Below are 21,866 nucleotides of genomic sequence, written 5' to 3'. Positions count from 1 at the left end.
TTTGAAGAAGTATTTTTCACAGTAATCACAGCAAACAAACAATTCAGAGGAATTTACTAGCTCATTATATGCGACTAATTATTCATATAGATGACATCCTTTGTTGTGGTATCAACTTTACTTAGAAATAGATATTCTATATCACTGTTTCAATACAAATAATCACTTCAGATGATTAAGAAAACACGTTCTCATGGTGAGTTGCAAAATGAGCAAAAATAAACAAACATGTGAGCTTTATCAGTTATCTTAAACAGGGAGTGTTCACCTGGTTCACCTGCTGATTTCCGTCAGTATCAGCAGGCACGAAGACAAGATCTGGTAACGTACCCATTACTCATTAGAATTATAAGTTAGCACAACAAGCAATAACGTCATATTGTTCGTAATGTAGTTTTTGAAATGCTTCAACATCGGGTTATAATAGTACATTATGCAACGAGCCTATAATGGTAGTAATTAAGACGCGAGAATTTTTGTTTATGAAACGAGCGCAAGCGAGTTTCATAATTTTCATACGAGCGTCTTAATTACCATTATAGGCAAGTTTCATACGAATTTTTATGCTCGACCATACTTCTTACTTGAAATTATTCATAAGTACTCATATTATTCTTCAGAGGAGCGGAAGTGACCGTGTGCAAAACCTTGTGTAACCTCTTAAATTGTGAGATGTGCGCAGACGCGAAAGTATTGATTTTTTCCGAGGAACAAATGAGGCGTTCAGAAGTCAACATGATTAACTCCACTTTTGGTTATTTCAGAGTTTATAAGTTGGCAATGTATTAAATTGACCATATTTTCTTTGGTCAATGTAATTTGCCCCATAGTTCAGTAAAAAGCCCATAGACTGCAATATTCTTCTCGACTACATCACAGAATTAATAGTGTGTGTTTAACTTTAACCTTGACTATCTCAAAATCTTTGGAAAAGGAGATAATCATGTTGACTTCTGAACGCCTCAAATGTCATTGACCTTGATATAATCTAGAGAATAACATGAACATTAATCTTTATATAACCTGGAAATTGATTTAGACATTGAAAAACGAGATGACATACTGAATTTATTTGAATATTATTTACAATTAACTCTAATTATTATAGTAACAGAACATAATCTTCTACGACAGTATTGGATTTGCAGCCTCTGTGACGTTTCGCTAGTTGTCTTTCCATTGCATATCCGAGAATAATCGATACTTGCGCTTTCATATTGCTACAATGGTGCTTTCTGATTGGTGTAAAACCTGAACTTTAAGGATTAGGTTTATTTTAATGAGGTCCATTAAAGGGCTGCTACCAGGTGTATAATTACTACATCTCGGCATGGTCGAGCATAAAATTTATTTAATAATCTAATGTTTTGAAATTACAATTAGGTTTAGTTTTGAATTACAGGCCCAATCTCAAGTCACGCTCTATGGAAAATATAGCTAAAACTGTGTTGACAGAAGAAGTATGATATGAAATGTTTGATATCATTAATGTAGAAAACATCCCTCCAATTCCTTTACAAAATTAACGTCTTTTTTGACTTCAACAACAGCTTTTGTGTCAATGTTTACCTAAAAACAGTAGTGTCACAGCTTTAATTTTTTTTTAAACAATCCGCTTTTCTTACCAAACATGGTGTTGCACCGTCAGTGAAAACTTCTACACCTTTATTCAAGTCAATGATGATCTTAAGGGGAGATGTATGTCCAAACTGACCAAAAATCACTTTTTCTAAAAACTGGTTAAGGGGAGATGATGGTATTTTTTAAAACTTTTTTTCCTATTTGGTGTAAAATATTAATTTTTTTTACAGCTCATAGCTGTAGCAATTCAACCAAATATAAATATTTTGAAGAAAAAAACAGTATTTGGGGGCCCAAATTTGAAAAAAATATACCCAATGCAGGATTGTACTAAAACCGATATATTTAAATCGTTTTTAAAGATAGATTCAAACAGTTTTTGCAATGTATTTTCAAAAGCATGTTCTACAAACTGTCTGCAACAGAATTTTTATATTAGTCCCTACGTTTGTAAAATAAACAATTAAAATTTAATAACAATTTTCTGATTTTCTTTCTTGCAAACAAACGGACGTATTTTTAAAATTAAATCAATTAACAAAATTATGTTACAGATAAAAGTTTCCTAATAGTCTAAAGAATGTGTGTTCTAAATTTCATGCATGTATCGTTAATAGTTCATAAATTATATCCATATTTGTCTGGCAATGTAGCAAAAAAATGAAGTTACTGGAAACGGATAGAAGTGGGCGTGTGATTTAAAAATCCATAGCGCAGGAAGTTTAAAAATGACGTCTCAACATCCGATAAGGCACAAAGTGTTATGCAATGCATTCCACACATATCAAAGAGTTTTTTTTTTTTTTTTTTTTTTTTTTTTGAAAATTTAATTTACTGGAAACAACATTAAAAGTTGGCGAATGATTTCAAAATCCATAACGCAAGAATTTTAAAAATGGCGACTCAACATGCGATAAGGGCACAAATACCCACAAAATGTTATGCTATGCATTCCACACATATCACAGAGTATTTTAAAGAATTTTTTTTTTATTTACTCATTTTTCACCAAAAAATACCATCCTCTCCCCTTAAAAACATAATGTTGGGAAACACTCCATAAAGTTTTACGGGCCCAATGTTAGTCTAAATGGGTGTCAATCAAGAAGAGCCACAGACTAGTTCTAGAGAAGATTGGAGAGGAACTTGGACTAGAAAATCATTGTAAAAATGACTCCTCTTCAGGATTTAGAATAATTGATTTACCAATTCCTTCGTGTGCTATAAACATTGTCTGTTGTTGTTCTTGTGGGTTACAAGAGGTAAAAAAATAATTAATCATGAGGCATGCATATTCAAACTTCACAACTTGTTATCTGCAATACGCAATTATCAATAAAGAAGGAACATTTTCTCAGAAACTATTTGAGATAAAGTAATGAAATTTTGCACACTCCTTTAGTATTACATAATGCAAATTTTCCTACAGAATATTTGCTTTTAGGTGAATATTTAAAGAACTTTAATTTGGCAAAGGAAAGATATTTTTTTAAATACTACTTACTACATTTTTTTTTAATTTAGTTTGAAAGAAAACACTTGAAGTTTTAACATTCTGTCTTCAGGAATTTGTTACATATAATGTAGAGCAAATGTGTACAAAATTTCAGAATCATATCTTTAACAGATGATGAGGAAACGTTCCTTATATGTTGTGATATCTGGTTAGATTAGGTGGGTTCGTAATTAAGCTTCCTGACAAGCTACGGTATTGTAATTAACTATTACAATAGAGTCAGCCATTGTAAATACCTGTACCAAATTTCAGATGGATAGCTAAAAAATTGTGGGATCAGTGATAAATTACATAATTACAGTGTACTACGTCTCCCCTTGAACATAAAGATGATAAAATCAAATGACTGAATGAAAATAGTACATTATGCAACGAGCCTATAATGGTAGTAATTAAGACGCGAGCATGTTTATGAAACGAGCGCAAGCGAGTTTCATAATTTTCATACGAGCGTCTTAATTACCATTATAACCAAGTTTCATACGACTTTTTATGCTCGACCATATTTCTAACTTGAAATTATTCATAAGTATTCATGTTATTCTTATCTGACTGAGGAGTGGAACTGACCTTGTGCAATACCTCGTAAATTGTGAGATGTGCGCAGACGCGAAAGTATTGATTTTTTCCGAGAAAAAAATGTTTACATTGACCTTGATATAACCTAGAGAGTAAAACAAACATTAATCTTTATATAACCTTGAAATTCAATTAGACATTACTTTGTCTAATCTCGCGCTAATTGTTTTTCAATTGCATATCCGAGAATAATCGATACTTGCGCTTTCATATCGCTACAATGGTATTTTCTGATTGATGGAACACCTGAACTTTAATGAATAGGTATATTTTAATAAGGTCCATTAAAGGGCTGCTACCAGGTGTATAATTACTGCATTTAGGCATGGTTGAGCATAAAATTAATTAATTAAGTAAATAAGTAAATAAAACCAAAGAGATAGTTAATATGCCTGGTATGCATTTATGTTATTATCAGAAAATATTTGGTTTCTTTCACTGTCTCTCCCTACTCACGTCTTCTTGACAAGCAGCCCCACTATCAGTGGTAAGGTTGGTTAGAATTTGATAAGAAGACAGGTTAGTGATAAGTAGGAATTCAGTGACAAGGTTAGGTAGAATTATATGAGAGATGGATTAGTGATGGATAGCCCTACTGTTAGTGATGTTAGGTAGGGTTTAATGAAGAATTGGATTTGTGACAAGAAGTTCTATTATCCGTGACAAGTTTAGGTAGAATTTCATAAGAAGACGGAGTAGTGACAGGTAGCTCTACTGTCAGTGACAAGGTTAGGCATAATTCCATGAGAGATGGATTAGTGACGGATAGCCCTACTGTTAGTGATGTTAGGTAGGGTTTAATGAAGAATTGGATTAGTGACAAGAAGCTCTATTATCCGTGACAAGTTTAGGTAGAATTTCATAAGAAGACGGAGTAGTGACAGGTAGCTCTACTGTCAGTAACAAGGTTAGGTATAATTCCATGAGAGATGGATTAGTGACGGATAGCCCTACTGTTAGTGATGTTAGGTAGGGTTTAATGAAGAATTGGATTTGTGACAAGAAGTTCTATTATCCGTGACAAGTTTAGGTAGAATTTCATGAGAAGACGGAGTAGTGACAGGTAGCTCTACTGTCAGTGACAAGGTTAGGTAGAATTTCATGAGATGGATCAGTGACAAGAGCCCCACTGTCAATGACAATGTTAAGCAGGATTTGATGAGATAGATTAGTGACAACCAATCACACTGTCAGTGAGTGATAAGGTGAGGTATGATTTGATAAGGTTATAGATTAGTAATAAATACCCTACTGTCAGTGAAAATGTTAGGAAGCAATTGGTGAAGAGGTGAATTAATGACAAGTAACGTTACTTTCAGCGAGTGATTTTGTAGGGTTTGATGAGATACATCAATGTCAATTGTCTCGCGCAAATATGATAGAAGTGATGGTCAGGTACGTTATAATCAGGCTTCGAGACTTCCGACCCAATAGAGGAGTTCAGTGGGAAATCCGCATAACGGCGTACTGAGTATAGTGGTAAAGCTTACATTGGGTGGGGGTACTGTAGAATGAATGCCAACAAATACGCAAAGGAAAACGCTCTGGATTTGAAGGTTCTGACGAATAATTTGGTTTTCATACAAACTGTGTCTGAAACTATTACACGGTTAGAAAAGTCAGAGCAAGAGATGCCGGAAGCCCTCAAATTAATTTAGAAAATGATGCAGAGAATTAATGTGACATCAAGTACACCGGTTACTGAACGTGTAAAACAGAAGTGGAAATCAATTTTATGTAAAAAAAAATGGATATGGAACATTGTGTAACATAAACAACAAATTAGTGGACATAGAGTCACCCGAGAATAAAGGACTGTCTCTTAGAGACTGCAATGATGTTAGGTTTTTTCGTTTTGCTCCTATCACGTCATGCGACTTAGAGCACAGCTTTCTACAGTACAAACTGTGTTTGGTAGATAACCGAAAAAGATTTACGTTTGAGATGCTGAAAATGTATCTTGTATAGTACATTGCAATTCGGTACTGTAACTGCACTTCCTAAAGATGACCAATAGGAAAAATGAAAAAATTAACATTGCTACATGCTTATTTCCACCATTAACACTGTGTATAATTAAACACAAATGCTTATAAAAGATAGGAGAATAAATGCTTTTCACATTCTTTTGACATTATCATTGTGTAATGTATATTTACTTCAGGATGTACGTATGCGTGTGTTTCCCCATACTACCGTACTCTACTCTAAATAGCAACGTTGTTACCTCAACACATCTCTATCTACCTGCAGCGAGTCAACAACCTATAGTGCATGCACAGTAAACTTATTTTATCGGGTCCCAAGTCTCGAAGCCTGGTTATAATTATCAGCAGTGCGGAAAACAAAAACAAAAAAATGTAGCGTTTCCTTCAATAAAATACATTCTAAAGGACAACACCCCTAGAATTGATACCAAATCCTCAATCGGACATGATATTAACCCCATTTAATTAAAAATAATATTAATAATAATAATAATAATAATAATAATAATTTATTTATTTAATCTGGCAGAGCTAAGGCCAGTATTGCGTTTATATTTCTATATGTTATTAATATTTTTGTCTTCAGGCTTTATTTAGATTATGAAGATTCATGAGATGTACACACAAAAAATAAAAATAATATAATTATCTCGATCAACCGAAAGTCTGGAAGCTAGTATTTCAATCCAGACCCGGATTGTATTTTCTTATTTGTAAATTTTTTTTTTTTCTTTTCAGTACTGGACTGCAGCTGATCATGGACACGATGCTGAATGTGCTGAATTCACTTCCACTGCAAGCACTTGCATTATCAGCGGTTGTTTTAATTTTGGCGTATTTCTACAAGAAGTCGAGTTATTCCTATTGGACTAAACTTGGAATATACAACGCAAATCCTACTTTTCCCTTCGGAAACTTTGGCAACGTGATTTTGAAGAACACAAACACACAATTGTTATTTAAAAAGATCTATAATGAAACAGAGGGCCACAGACTTGTAGGCCTTCATGGATTCAGTACAAAGTTTCTTCTAGTTCGAGACACCGAACTCATAAAGAACATTCTTCTCAGAGATTTTGATCATTTCCATAGCCGGGGAATAAAAATCAATGAGAAGGCTGAACCACTGCAAATGAATTTATTCTTTCTATCTGGTACAAAATGGAGGCATCTCAGAGTTAAACTGACTCCTACTTTCACGTCTGGAAAAATGAAGATGATGTTTGGCACGTTGGTGGAATGTGGTAAGGAACTGAAATCTGTACTTCAAGAACATGCTGGTGAAACAATTGAGGTTAAAGATATTCTTGCACGATTTACTACAGACGTCATAGCATCTTGTGCTTTTGGAATACAGTGCAATTGCTTGAAGAATCCAGACGCAGAGTTCAGGCAGTGGGGAAGAAAGATTTTCTCACCCTCGTTCAGGATGACTGTTTTCCGAATTGTAAACTTTTTCTCGTCACCTCTAGCAAGAAAATTGGGCTTATCATTTACACCATCAGATGTCAGTAACTATTTCAGAAAAATGGTGAATGAAACTGTGGAATACCGAGAAAACAACAACGTTCAACGCAACGACTTCATGCAGCTACTGATACAACTGAAGAACAACCCGCAGGACCAGGATAACTCAGTCAATGGATCACGGTACAAGTTAGAAGAGAATGAAGAAGATGAGAAATCTTTTGGTAATTGTTAATTGTAACATATATTATGCTTACTTTTTTTTTCTTTAATCAGAGATCAATTTTAAATTGGTTCCGCTCCACACCTGATTCGTCTTGTACTAATCACATTTTCTATTATTAAGTTTCTTCTACGCGCTAGGTGTAGGTGTACTGAAGGGCATAATTCCTGTCAAAAAGTGCGTGAAAATCTTTCACAGGCTTGAGTACCCATTAGGCTCCTGCACGAGTAGATTCGACTTTTTTCTTTGGTTGTCATCGGCATGCGTACGAGTTTGGATCCAGACCTTGATGTATTCTTCAAGGTTCTGTAGGTGTAGTGTAGGTCCAATTAACGTTATAAACATCAGGTACGGAAGATGGTATATACAAAGAGTTTCTCAGAGGTTGCATTATTAAGTTCATTGTACTGAAACCTCTTTCACAGTCTGGAGAGCTCACATGGAGAATATCAACACGTAAGAAAACTAGCTTTAATTGTTTGAGAATTTTCTCTCCCCGAAGCCATGTCTTACAGTTGGGTAGGAGAGTAAAATCTTTCTTAGATTTTTCTTCCATGCCGACCATCCACTAGTAATCAGCGTATTCCGAATCTCACCGGACCGGTGGACAACAATGACGTCACGCTGCAGCGAAATAGGAACAAAACTGCTGGAAGGATCGATGGCTGTCATGGCGACTGTATAAGCTGTTATCTGTGCTACGCTAGCAGAATTTTGCGAAATTTCCGTACTGCCATCTCGTTCAAAGAAAAGAGAGCATACACAATTTATTTCTTGAACCGGTAGTAATAACTGGTCCGTTGACATGTTCGCTCGTAAGCCATTACCATATTGTTTTTACGTTGTGCTCATTACACACAATACAGCAAAACACACCGCCATGACACAACAGTGCACGATGTCATTCGTCTGCTAATTCCCGCCCTATACAAGAACCAATCAGAGCGGCTGATGAAGACTGCCACCACCTCTGCAAGCAGATGGCACCGGCGCGACACCGGTGGAGCATCAGTGACTCCATCGGTGAAATTCGGAACACCGTGATGCCATCAGATTGCTCAGCGCTGAAATTCGGAATACGCTCAATGTTATATGGTCACTTCGTGCTATCATTTTTTTTTTCTTTTCATAAAGAATTTGCAATCCTCATTCTCCTCGGAAAATAGTCAATAAGGCTTTTACATATCGTATTTATTCGATTATTAGATCCCCCCTCTCTTTTTAAGAGGAAAACGTTAAAAATATATACCCGCATATTAGATCCCTCCGACATAGAAGACTGTAGCTTCTGAATTCCTGACTAAGACTTCTACACAGTAGTCTACATTATCATTCAATCAAACAATCAATCAAAAATGCTCATGGAAAGATTGCAAGGTAAAACCCGCTTATAAAACCATCCTCTGTCCTGTTGTCCTGTTACTTCTCCAATTGTTTCCGTGTTGACAAAGAGCAACAACATCTCTCTTTGCATGTTTATCCTCAAACTATTTTCCGTACTCTCTGTCCCGTTAGTTCTTTCACTGTTACAGCACATACAGAGAGACAAATTCCCTTTCTTCTTCTTCTACTGATGGTATCGGTTTTCATTTACAGTACTTCCAAAGCCAGTCATTCAGAGAAAGAGATTAGTGTCAGGTGTGAGTATGAAGATGAGCAACAAGCGAGGAAGTTATTCTGTGTCGTTTAAATTGAATGTGATAGACTTCGAGGAGTTCCTCTTTAATTGAAGGGTTCAGAGCCACAGTGGGCCAAGCGCCATTTATTAAAAACGGAGAAAGCAAGGGTTAAAGTTAAGTGAATACAATAATTTAATTAAGATTGACATATCATTTAGTTTTAATGTGTATACTTTATATTACTTGCTATATGTTTCCATTGAATTATGGTAATAACTTCATTTTAGCCCTTGTTTTCTACGGTTTTAGTAAATGGCGCTTGAACCCTTCAATTGCTTCTTTCACGCTGACACCTGGGGTTTACTTTAACTGTTCTATAGCTCTAATTGTCCTTGTAATTGGTCTGTTTGAAAGTGGAATAGCGTGTTTTCTGTAGTCCTTTAAATTCATCTCTTGCAAATGATTTTCTGCTCATGTCAGTTGAGCACCTATACTAAAAGCCAGGTTATGAACCGACTAAACAGGAAGTAGGTGGGATGGCGAGAGGAAAGTGCGGGTTAGAGCAACGGGCACAGAATACATAGAGTAGACACTAGCATCTTAATACCATTGGACGGAGTGAAGCCGGTTTGATGGGCCTGACGCCATCTTGTTGCTACCAAAACATTGCAAAATAGCAATTACGTTATAGAAGATCTTATGATAATAGGAATTCCATATGTCGCTAATTTCCTGGAGGACTCACACTTCCTTGTTTGTTTCGTAATACAGAATCCCTAGGCACGTATTTTTAGCAAAAATTGCAAAACTGTAATCGATAAATCACATATATACATATTTAAATTGACAGCTCTTCAAATTGCAGTATGGTATTTAATAGGTACTCTGGAAAGTTAAACAAACAATAATGATAAAAAAAAAGGAAGCTAACAGTTTGACCTTATTTTGCTACTAGTCCAAATAAAAATGCTAGCCTATAATAAGTACTTTCATAGATTGATCCATTTGCTTCGATTTAATAATGCAACTTGCTTCTTAACGCAAATTATCATTCTCTTCCTTTTGCCAGTATTTCGTATAGATGTCCCGATTTTTGTTTAGAGAAAAAGTGGAATGCTCTTAACCATATAATATTTGATGGGCTCTTCGTTTATAGTATATAATTAGATTATAACGGCGAACAAAAGTGAAGTTTTATTACCAAGTGGGTCAAGTTAGATCACGATGGAGTTAATGCAGCTACTAAATCTGCAAAGCATAAGTCTGATTTCGTGATTATAAAAATTAATTATAATAATATTAATACACTATTTCTTTTTCTTCATAAAACGAATACGTGCATTCGGTTGAAGAGAAACCTCGGTACACCCATTTTCTATAGCACGCGACACAAACTTCCAACACGGGTTGTTAGGTTAGCTTCGCTCGTAGATGCTAAGTCTGCAAAGCATGTCTGATTTCGTGATTATAAAAATTAATTACAATAATATTAATGCAATATTTCTTTTTCATCAAACGAATACGTGCATTCGGTTGAAGAGAAACCTTGGTACACCCATTTTCTATAGCACGCGACACAAACTTCCAACTTGGGTTGTTAGGTTAGCTTCGCTCGTAAATGCTAAGTGTACAAAGCGTAAGTCTGATTTAGTGATTATAAAAATTAATTACAATAATATCAATACACTAATCCTTTATCTTAATCAAACAAATACGTAAACAATACGAATCTAACCGACTAACTTAGGCTAAATCATTCATTACCGTATCTAGCCTACCGGTAATAAGTACATTTCACACATGCATATTTACCTGTGAAAAGTTATTCCAGGATTTTTTTTTTTTGAAAGCCTGTTAGTGCAACCATACGCAGAACATGTAGGCATATTGAAATTAGTTAATTTATTAATTAAAACAACGATGCAACATCACAATCAACTGCCCATGTGCTAACCGGGAGCCCAATGTTTTGGTAGCATCATAATGGCGACTGTCCACAAAAGCGGCTTCACCTCCAAGCTGTTTATATCTACTCTATGCATTCTGTGCTCGATGGGTTAGAGGGGTAGCCTGTGCAGTGATGGCACGTTCAGTGTGGGGGTGGAGGGGAAAAGGAGAACGGAGCTTTTCATTGGACCTCGCGTGAAAATGTCGTCTGCTAACGAAAATCTGACAACGGAATCAAGGAGACAGTGTAGCCAAACTTCCTAGTTCATTTGCAGCACCACGCGCATTACGAGTCGCATTTTGTACCAGCGTCATTAGCTCGTGATTTCTTAAAAACAGTAATTTTAATTACTAATATTGTAGATAGTGTTATCGAGAACTACAGACAGTAGTTATTTTAAACATATCGGTGACAAACGCTGAACACGCTTTGAATCTCGCGCCACTATGTGGCAACAGAGCTCTGAAAGAGAGCAACAGAACGTTGCTTCCGGTTTAGTCGGTTCATAACCTGGCTTTTAGTATAGTAAAATGGATATTCAAAGTCTTGTAAAATTTCCACATTGCATGTACTGTTCTAAAGCCTCAGGCCAACCTTCGAACTGAAAACCTGAAAACATTTGGTCATCTTCACATGCTGAGCACCTAACGTTTTGTTTGCAAAAAGCTTGTCAAAAATATTGTAATATGTCACTTCAGGAATACATAATTATCGCAAATAATTAAGCACATTCGTGTTACAGAAATAACAATGGACGTGGTAGCAGCCCAGGCTTTTGTGTTCTTCAACGCCGGGTTCGAGACCTCTTCCACCACAATGACATTCTGTCTGTACGAGCTGGCCGTAAACACGGATATCCAAGAAAGAGTCCGGGAGGAGATAGACGCAGTGCTACGCAAACATGATGGCAATATTACGTATGAATCTTTATTCGAGATGGAGTATCTGGACAAAGTTGTAAACGGTAAGTGAGAACACTGCGTGGAATATATTCAACCAACTCATGAACTCTTCTCATATATTTTCAAGAAAGGGAAAATGGGTACCTGCTGTACAAGTGTACTTCCTTTTCTGTAGACAGTTAACAATAATAATGCGACATACAATTTCTAAGTCACGTTATACAGGGACATCATTTTATTTTTACTTCAATTTTTATTGGACATGAGTTTTTTAATGTACTTCACTCCCACCCCTTCTACTAATGAAGTTCAACCGTCCACACAGATCCAAGACCGCATATACAGTCATAGTAGCCTTACGGTCATAGTAAACAGTACGTTCCAAAAATATGTTCGCATCTTCCATTGACGAAAGAGCTTTCAATATTAAATCATTTTCGCACAGGTACTGTCGTCCGTTTGCCTATGTCGCATCCCGGTTTCCCTCACCAGATCTTATTCGCCAGCTAGTGGCTGGGCTGTCTTAGCTCTTTTCAGAGAACATTAATTTCTGTTGGGAATTGGACGTCTACGTAATATTATACAACTGTTTAAAATAACTTAAATAAAAGGGCCTCGTTAAGTAATTAACTGCCATGTGATTTCCTCCCTTTCTACGACCCTACGACATAACCACTTGGACGGACAGTAGATAGTATGTCTAAGTGATTTTATCTTTTCGGATCGGGCAGAAGTGAAGATTGAAATTACAGTACGTAAGGTACTCTTTTATAGAGTAGGTACAGAATTATTTCAACATGAGTTACTAGTACGAAGGACGAAACAGGTAATTGGGATTAGGTACAATAGTCTATAGTGCGATAATATGCACATTAGAACTGAAGTCTATATCGAAATGAAAGGCCACCATTTTCAAAAATGTGTTTAAATATCCATATTATGACTATTTTTCAATTTAACTTCATTCTCTATATTGTACGCTAATGTGCTGTAGGCAGTATAATATATACTGCATAATGAATATGTCCACATGGACAACTCAGTTCGTGAGAAAAACACTCATTGTTAATACTGTACTGTGTTGTGTCACGTGGGATGGTTGTCCTAATTCTTGTGTCTGATTGGACTTCCTTTCTTTGGTAGACTTCGAGTCTTCGAGATTAAAATCCACAAAATACAACTAGGATAAAATTATAATGCAAATAAGGGGAAACAAGGGGATGTAATAATTTTTAATAAATTTGAGGACCGAATTAGCAGTGGTCGTGTTTGTTCGGAGTTCATAAATTATTAAGAAAATTATAAGCTGAATAGAGAAATGAACTAGAAATTTAAATATGATGACAGCTACAATGAAATATCACAAAAAGGTTCCAAAATTGTTCCTTTTGGTATACCTATATCAATTTTTAAATAGTACATTATACAACGAGCCTATAATGGTAGTAATTATGACGCGAGTATGTTTATGAAACGAGCGAAAGCGAGTTTCATAATTTTCATACGAGCGTCTTAATTACCATTATACTCAAGTTTCATACGACTTTTTATGCTCGACCATATTTCTAACTTGAAATTATTCATAAGTATTCATGTTATTCTTATCTGACTGAGGAGCGGAACTGACCTTGTGCAATACCTCGTAAATTGTGAGATGTGCGCTGACGCGAAAGTATTGATATTTTTCCGAGAAACAGATGTCGACATTGACCTTGACATTGAAAAACGAGATGACAAATTGAATTTATTTTAATATTATTTACAATTAACGCTAATTATTATAGTACCAGAAGTGACTTTATTTCAAATATAGGTGATTTATTTATTTACTGTTGTCTTTCGATTGCATATCCGAGAATAATCGATATTTGCGCTTTCATATTGCTACAATGGTATTTTCTGATTGGTGGAACACCTGAACTTTAATGAATAGGTGTACTTTAATGAGGTCCATTAAAGGGCTGCTACGAGGTGTATAATTACTACATTTCGGCATGGTCGAGCATAAATATATTTTACTAATTTGATCTTCAATTTTGATCATCCGTCTCCAGTTACTAAAGTATAATCGGAGTAATTTTAAAATTATACCTGTAACTCCAATAGCATGTAACTTGTACAAAAGTAAATTATATGATTGGTAGTGTCAAAAGCTTTCTCGATGTTACAATTAACGTTCCTTTATCATGGTGACAATGATATCAATATTTTCTGTACTCCAGGATTATAAACAGTCTTTATCGTTAATGAAAATCTTGCATAATATGCCACATTATTGTACTAATGCCGTAAAATGTTACCATACCAACTAAAACGTACCATAAAGTTAACATTATGAAACAAGTTGTCAATACTATAATATTTAATACATTGTGTTGTCATAGCAACTTCTTTCTTCATAGACTATGATATCAAATACCCATCATTACAAGGCGCTTGGGGGAGGGGGCGTAAAGACAGAGCCCTCTGTCTTCATGACCTGTACATTAGAATGAGGTTTCCACACCCAGGAAAGAGGCTATTCCTAAATAAAAGTAAATATATTTAAAAAAATTGCCTTCCCCAAGTTCTTAATTTTTTGGAACCTACCCCCTTATTCGTTTCAGTTTTGAAACTTCATACTTACTTACTTACTGGCTTTTAATGAACCCGGAGGTTCATTCCGCCCTCACATAAGCCCGCCATTGGTCCCTATCCTGAGCAAGATCAATCCATTCTCTATCATCATATCCCACCTCCCTCAAATCCATTTTAATATTATCTTCCCATCTACGTCTCGGCCTCCCTAAAGGTCTTTTTCCCTCCGGCCTCCCAACTAACATTCTATATGCATTTCTGGATTCGCCCATACGTGCTACATGCCCTACCCATCTCAAACGTCTGGATTTAATGTTCCTAATTATGTCAGGTGAAGAATACAATGCGTGCAGTTCTGTGTTGTGTAACTTTCTCCATTCTCCTGTAACTTCATCCCTTTTAGCCCCAAATATTTTCCTAAGCACCTTATTCTCAAACACCCTTAATCTCTGTTCCTCTCTCAAAGTGAGAGTCCAAGTTTCACAACCATACAGAAGAACCGGTAATATAACTGTTTTATAAATTCTAACTTTCAGATTTTTGACAGCAGACTGGATGATAAAAGTTTCTCAACCGAATAATAACAGGCATTTCCCATATTTATTCTGTGTTTAATTTCCTCCCGACTATCATTTATATTTGTTACTGTTGCTCCAAGATATTTGAACTTTTCCACCTCTTCAAAAGATAATTTTCCAATTTTTATATTTCCATTTCGTAGAATATTCTCGTCGCGAGACATAGGGCAGAGTCGGGTAGTATCGGACATCGGGTAATATCGGACAGTGAGTTTCTTTCATCTACCACACGATGATAGTACCTGATTGACATGGTTACGTTTCTGTGATGTCGAATAGAGAAACGTAACCATGCCATTCAGGTACTACCATATGGTGGTAGATGAAAGAAACGCACTGTCCGATACTACCCGATGTCCGATACTACCCGACTCTCCCCTAATCATATACTTTGTCTTTTCGGGATTTACTTCTAAACCTATCTCTTTATTTGCTTCCAGTAAAATTCCCGCGTTTTCCCTAATCGTTTGTGGATTTTCTCCTAACATATTCACGTCATCCGCATTTTGAAACTTCATTTGAATTAAGAAAAAAAAATGAGATAATTATGAAAAATTGCTATACGTAAGCAAATAAATAAACAAACGATATTGTTATTCTGCGGAAAGCATTGCAATAGTAAATCCCAAACCGTGTTGTTTGCAGATCAGTGAGGTAAGTACTTAATATGTCACTTTTTTCTGTTACAGAAACTCTCCGGAAATACCCGCCAGTGCAGAATTTGTTCAGAGAGTGCGCGAAGCCGTACAAGATACCAGGAACCGATGCAGTGCTGGAGAAAGGCATGCGAGTGTTCATCCCCGTGATGGGACTGCACTACGACCCCAAGTACTACCCCGAGCCAGAGAGGTTCGATCCGGAGCGATTCAGCGACCGGGAGAAGAGCAGGAGACCCCAGTACACGTACCTGCCGTTCGGAGAGGGGCCCAGGATCTGCATAGGTGAGCTACTACAGTAGCAACTGAGATAATGTAGGCCTACATGCACTGGCATTCAAAGATATTGGGTAGTAAGAATAAAGCTTAAGTACTTTCTCAAGGTTTATACTTATGAGTATGAGCACTTCCTGTGATTATATACTCGTAACCACTAGAATATACTCATTTTCGTAACAATAAAGACATTCTACCTAACGCGAATATATACTCATCTCTACAGCCTTCTTGATTGTTTAAAAGTTAGTATATACTCATGTTACCTATCCTCTTTGACCACATTGCACCGTGATGCTCAGTTTTTTATAGACTTTCACATGCTATCTGCATGTTGTAGTGGTTTATGTTTTGCTTTTTGTAAATTTTAATAATGGATAAATAAATAATTAAATAAGTAAATAAATAAAATAAATAATAAATAAATTAATTAAATATTTAAATAAATTTAATTAATTAAATAGATACATAAATAAACTAAATAAATAAATGTATTAAGTAAATAAATAAATTAAATAAATAAGCAGGGGAGAGTCGGGTAGTATCGGACATCGAGTAATATCGGACAGTGAGTTTATATCATCTACCACACGATAATAGTACCTGATTGACATGGTTACGTTTCTGTGATGTCGCATAGAAAACGTAACCATGTCATTCAGGTACTACCAATATGGTGGTAGTACCTGAAATACGTGTTTAACCTTTTTCACATTCACTTTTGTAAAGCGTTGAAGTTCACGTCTTTTTCTATATTTTTCCATGAGGCACTACATCGTTCATAAATTATGCCATTTCATTTTAATTTAACTTTAAACTGAACACAAATCAAGAAATACTCAGAATTGAGCCTGCTACAAACCATACTCAGAATAACATGAGAACGAACTTATAAATATGAGAATATACTAGCTTTTATTCTTATCAAGCATGAGTATATATTCTGTACAAGATGGACACTTGAGTATATTCTACTATGCTTCCATGTTATGAGTATGTAATCAAAAATGAGTAGGTCTATATACTCATGTTTATTCTTACCACCGCATGTGACCTAGAATTTTCTGATTGTGTAAACAAACTTTCTAACCATAAGTCAGAACCAAAGATTATAGCTAGGGGACGAATGTAGATGACTTAAAGTAGCTGAAATGTGACTAATAGAATGCCTTTAAATTAAGGGGAGAGGATGGTATTTTTTTGGTGAAAAATGAGTAAATTAAAAAAAAAAAAATTTTTTTCTTTAAAATACTTTGTGATATGTGTGGACTGCATAGCATAACATTTTGTGGGTATTTGTGCCCTTATCGGATGTTGAGTCGCCATTTTTAAACTTCCTGCGCTATGGATTTTTAAATCACACGCCCACTTTTATTGTTGTTTCCGGTAAATTAAATTTTCAAAAAAAAAAAAAAATTTCTTTACAATATTCTTTGATATGTGTGGAATGCATTGCATAACATTTTGTGGGTATTTGTGCCCTTATCAGATGTTGAGTCGCCATTTTTAAACTTCCTGCGTTATGGATTTTTAAATCACTCGCCCACTTTTATTGTTGTTTCCGGTAAATTAAATTTTCAAAAAAAAAAAAAATTCTTTAAGATATTCTTTGATAAGTATGTGTGGAATGCATTGCATAAGATTTTGTGGGTATTTGTGCCTTTATCGGATGTTGAGTCGCCATTTTTAAACTTCTTGCGTTATGGATTTTTAAATCACTCGCCCACTTTTATTGTTGTTTCCGGTAAATTAAATTAAAAAAAAAATGTTTCTTTAAAATATTCTTTAATATGTGTGGAATGCATTGCATAACATTTTGTGGGTATTTCTGCCCTTATCGGATGTTGAGACGTCATTTTTAAACTTCCTGCGCTATGGATTTTTAAATCACACGCCCACTTTTATTGGTTTCCAGTAACTTCATTTTTTTTGCTACATTGCCAGGCAAAAATGGATATAATTTCTGAACTATTAAAGATACACACATGAAATTTAGAACACACATTCTTTAGATTATTAGGATACTTTTCTATGTAACAGAAGTTTTTTAATCGATTTCATTTTAAAAATATGTCCCTTTGTTTGCAAGAAAGGAAATCAGAAAATTTGTATTACATTTTAATTGTTTATTTTAAAAGCGTAGGAACTAATATCAAAATTCTGTTACAGACAGTTTGTAGAATATGCTTTTGCAAATACGTACATTACAAAAAAATATTCAATCTATCTTTAAAAAGGGTTTAGATATATCGGTTTTAGTACAATTCTACATTGGGTATATTTTTTTCAAATTTGGGCCCCCAAATTATTTTTTTCAAAATTTCAAAATATTTATATTTGGTTGAGTTCCTAAAGCTATGAGCTCTCTACATACAATAAATTATTATTTTACACCAAATAGGGAAAAAGTTTTTGAAAAATACCATTCTCTCCCCATAACATTAAAATGCCCTAAAAGTTTATTACTATTATTATTATTATTATTATTATTATTATTATTATTATTATTATTATTATTATTGTTCCTACAGGCATGAGGTTCGGGCTGATGCAGACAAAAGTGGGCCTCATCAGTCTGCTGTCCAGTTACGTGGTACACGTTTCTGAGAAGACCCCGGTACCACTCGTGTTTGACAACACATTCATCTTGGCTCCAAAGGGAGGACTCCACTTGAAGATCACCAACAGACCCGACAAGCGAAGATAAGCGAGCTTTATTCACAAGATGACAGTCGATGATACACATTCACTGCCGCGTATCAACTCACATTACAAGGCAACTGTTTGCCAAGATGGCTGGTGTCATATTTGTGGTCAATTTCATGCAGTCATCGATGAATACACTTGTGGATTGTACTTCATCATGTAGACGAGAGACATGTTTCCAAAAGTTTGAATTCTGTTGTAGTTGTCGTTTGCTTGGGAACAGAAACTCGTTGTCCACTTGGTAATATGCATAAATTATACGTCCAATATTTTATGTCCACTACCTGAAAATACGTGAAATGAGGTTCGCGATTAAGAGATGCAAATAAAGGGCTCTGCAAAACATCCTCCCTAATTTAAAGTTTAAATAAAAAACAGATCAAAATAAGGAAACTGTATTATTATGAACTGTATATAAACAGTGGGAAATTTAGGTTTACATGCGTTGTCATAGCGATATCAAAATTTGATTTTGTCATTTAATGACATGCGCAAAACAACAAGAATTGAATAGAACATTGAATACACGGAATTGACATTCAATTAGTGCAAATTGTAATCTGTAACGAATTCCAACTATGCAGTGGACGGGTGAAGAAAGTGCTTACGCTGTGGTATTGTTTCTGGTAAGTGGTAATTCCTTTGTCGCTGCTCTGATGCTTCCCGGACGCTTAATTTCTTCACGTGGCGACGTCCCCTGGCCAGCACGATCACCATACCTTGCACCCTGCGATGTTTTTCTATTGGGGCACCTTAAGGTTGAGGTGTTCAAACATCGGCCGAGGACTTTGCCAGACCTAAGAAATACAATACAGGAAGAAATTCCTCAAGAAATGCTAGTTAGAGTGATGTAGAATTTCCGAAGTCGCATTCAACAATGCACTGATAGTGAAGGACACCACTTGAGAGACACGTTATTCAAAAAATGAAAATTTCCCACTGTTATGACACCATTGATATTAATAAAGTTTCCTTATTTTGATCCATCTGTTTCTTTATTAAAATTTAAATTAGGGAGGATGTTTTGCAGCACCCTTTATTAAAATGTCCATAATTCCTGAAGTCCACAAAAGAAATTTGTAATTGTGGCATGTCCAATGGATATAATGCTCATTTTTTGAGTAAGGTTATTCGCCATTCATAAAAAAATGAATTATGATATCAACTGCACGTTTAATCAGCAGTACGTACACTGGTTAGAACCTCATAAGTGACACCAATAAGGCATCACTCATGAGGCAAATAAGCCAGGAGATAATGGGGTAGAGTCAGTTCCTTTCCCCTCCTTTGCATCCTAATTAGACTTGAGATGTATGCTACAATATTATCGTTCTTCCTTTGACACATATCGTCAAGTGAGATGTACTGCCTGATAATAGAACATCTACCAGAGATAACATATCAATGTACATATAAAATACAGTCAATAAAATGATTCCTTTTAAGTATAATTTTATTACAGCCTATAACTTTTCAGATACTAATTTCATTAAGTTCGAGCCGATAGTTAAGTCCTTCTGATAATTTACTAATCAGCTTCATTATTGTATTCTTTCATTCATAGTTCTCCGCCCAAGGGCAGATATTCCACTGCAAACCCAGCATTCTCCAATATTTCCTATTTTCTGTCTTCCTCTTAGTCTCCACATAATTGTGATCAATGTATCTCAATGTTGATATCTTCGTCTGCCCCGAACTCTTCTCCCGTTCACCATTCATTCCACTGCATCTTTCACTATATAGTTTCTTCTCACTCACTGACCCATCCAGTTCCTTTTTCTCTTCCTGATCAGTTTGAGCATCATTCTTTCTACACCCACTCTTTCCAACACAGCTTCGTTTCTTATTCTGTCTGTCCATTTAACACGTTCCATTCTTCTCCATATTCACATTTCAATTCATGAAACGTTTATTCTTAATATGTTTAATATATGACAATAACTATAATGATAGGTAAATTTTAATCTTTTGCAAAGAACTACAAAATTTATAACATTAAAACGTTGCTTTCATGTTATATATAATTTCCTAATTCACATAACAGTAATAGAAATCAGCAAAGTACACTTATTAAACAATACAAAAATTTTTACTTGTGGGTTACCTCTTATCTTTTACTTTGCACTTTAGTTAGACGTATTACCAAGAATAATTCTGTTTGAAAGTCCCACAAGGTAATACGACTAGACAGCCAAATGCCAGGGGATCAACCTTGCATCTTAAAGATGACCGGACGTACTTTGAACTGTCAGTAAATCATTTCAATTGCATTATATGTAAAGGGTAATATATTGGAATCTCAAGGACCGTTATCGTGCCCGGATAGCTCAGTGGTAGAGCATTAGGCTTTTAACCTAAGGGTCCAGGGTTCGATACCCTGTCCGGGCGTAGACTATTTATTTGTTGCTTGGAACTGTCTGTAAATCATTTCAATTAAATTATAACTGAAGGGTAACATATTGGAATCTGACCCATCAATATCGAGCCCGGGTAGCTCAGTGGTAGAGCATTAGGCTTTTAACCTAAGGGTCCAGGGTTCGATACCCTGTCCGGGCGTAGACTACTTATTTGTTGCTTGGAACTGTCTGTAAATCATATCAATTAAATTATAACTGAAGGGTAACATATTGGAATCTAACCCATCCTTATCGAGCCCGGATAGCTCAGTGGTAGAGCATTAGGCTTTTAACCTAAGGGTCCAGGGTTCGATACCCTGTCCGGGCGTAGACTATTTATTTGTTGCTTGGAACTGTCTGTAAATCATTTCAATTAAATTATAACTGAAGGGTAACATACTGGAATCTAACCCAGCCTTATCGAGCCCGGATAGCTCAGTGGTAGAGCATTAGGCTTTTAACCTAAGGGTCCAGGGTTCGATACCCTGTCCGGGCGTAGACTATTTATTTGTTGCTTGGAACTGTCTGTAAATCATTTCAATTAAATTATAACTGAAGGGTAACATATTGGAATCTGACCCATCAACATAGAGCCCAGATAGCGCAGTGGTAGAGCATTAGGCTTTTAACGTAAGGGTCCGGGGCCCGATACCCTGTCCGGGTGTAAACTATTTATTTGTTGCTTGGAACTGCCTGTAAATCATTTCAATTAAATTATAACTGAAGGGTAACATAATGGAATCTGACCCATCTTTATCGAGCCCGGATAGCTCAGTGATAGAGCATTAGGCTTTTAACCTAAGGGTCCAGGGTTCGATACCCTGTCCGGGCGTAGACTATTTATTTGTTGCTTT

The 21,866-nt window shown here is 35.6% G+C and overlaps 1 protein-coding gene and 5 non-coding genes across 6 annotated transcripts; all 6 read left to right on the top strand.

Moving 5' to 3' along the window:
- The first annotated feature begins 213 nt into the window (after window positions 1-213).
- On the top strand, window positions 214-20,072 carry LOC138713847 (probable cytochrome P450 6a13). Its single transcript, XM_069846303.1, has 5 exons — window positions 214-321; window positions 6,403-7,355; window positions 11,664-11,885; window positions 15,668-15,919; window positions 18,442-20,072. Exons 2-5 carry the CDS (start codon window positions 6,422-6,424, stop codon window positions 18,615-18,617), a joined length of 1,584 nt encoding a protein of 527 aa, XP_069702404.1. The 5' UTR covers window positions 214-321; window positions 6,403-6,421; the 3' UTR covers window positions 18,618-20,072.
- Window positions 20,073-20,932: 860 nt separating this feature from the next.
- Window positions 20,933-21,004, top strand: TRNAK-UUU (transfer RNA lysine (anticodon UUU)). The gene has a single exon. It is a non-coding gene; the product is annotated as a tRNA-Lys (tRNA).
- Window positions 21,005-21,100: 96 nt separating this feature from the next.
- TRNAK-UUU (transfer RNA lysine (anticodon UUU)) lies at window positions 21,101-21,172 on the top strand. Its single transcript has one exon. It is a non-coding gene; the product is annotated as a tRNA-Lys (tRNA).
- A 96-nt stretch (window positions 21,173-21,268) lies between these two features.
- On the top strand, window positions 21,269-21,340 carry TRNAK-UUU (transfer RNA lysine (anticodon UUU)). The gene has a single exon. It is a non-coding gene; the product is annotated as a tRNA-Lys (tRNA).
- Window positions 21,341-21,436: 96 nt separating this feature from the next.
- On the top strand, window positions 21,437-21,508 carry TRNAK-UUU (transfer RNA lysine (anticodon UUU)). Its single transcript has one exon. It is a non-coding gene; the product is annotated as a tRNA-Lys (tRNA).
- A 264-nt stretch (window positions 21,509-21,772) lies between these two features.
- TRNAK-UUU (transfer RNA lysine (anticodon UUU)) lies at window positions 21,773-21,844 on the top strand. Its single transcript has one exon. It is a non-coding gene; the product is annotated as a tRNA-Lys (tRNA).
- Window positions 21,845-21,866: the final 22 nt, after the last annotated feature.

Source organism: Periplaneta americana, chromosome 14, assembly GCF_040183065.1.
Source record: "Periplaneta americana isolate PAMFEO1 chromosome 14, P.americana_PAMFEO1_priV1, whole genome shotgun sequence".
Classification (NCBI taxonomy): domain Eukaryota; kingdom Metazoa; phylum Arthropoda; class Insecta; order Blattodea; family Blattidae; genus Periplaneta; species Periplaneta americana.
This window is presented reverse-complemented; position numbering and strand designations above follow the sequence as displayed.

Coding starts and splice junctions, on each gene's coding strand:
- LOC138713847 (XM_069846303.1), top strand. CDS start 6,422: ATGGACACGATGCTGAATGTGCTGAATTCACTTCCACTGCAAGCACTT. Junction 7,356..11,663: donor AGAAGATGAGAAATCTTTTG/GTAATTGTTAAT, acceptor TTCGTGTTACAG/AAATAACAATGGACGTGGTA. Junction 15,920..18,441: donor GGGGCCCAGGATCTGCATAG/GTGAGCTACTAC, acceptor TTGTTCCTACAG/GCATGAGGTTCGGGCTGATG.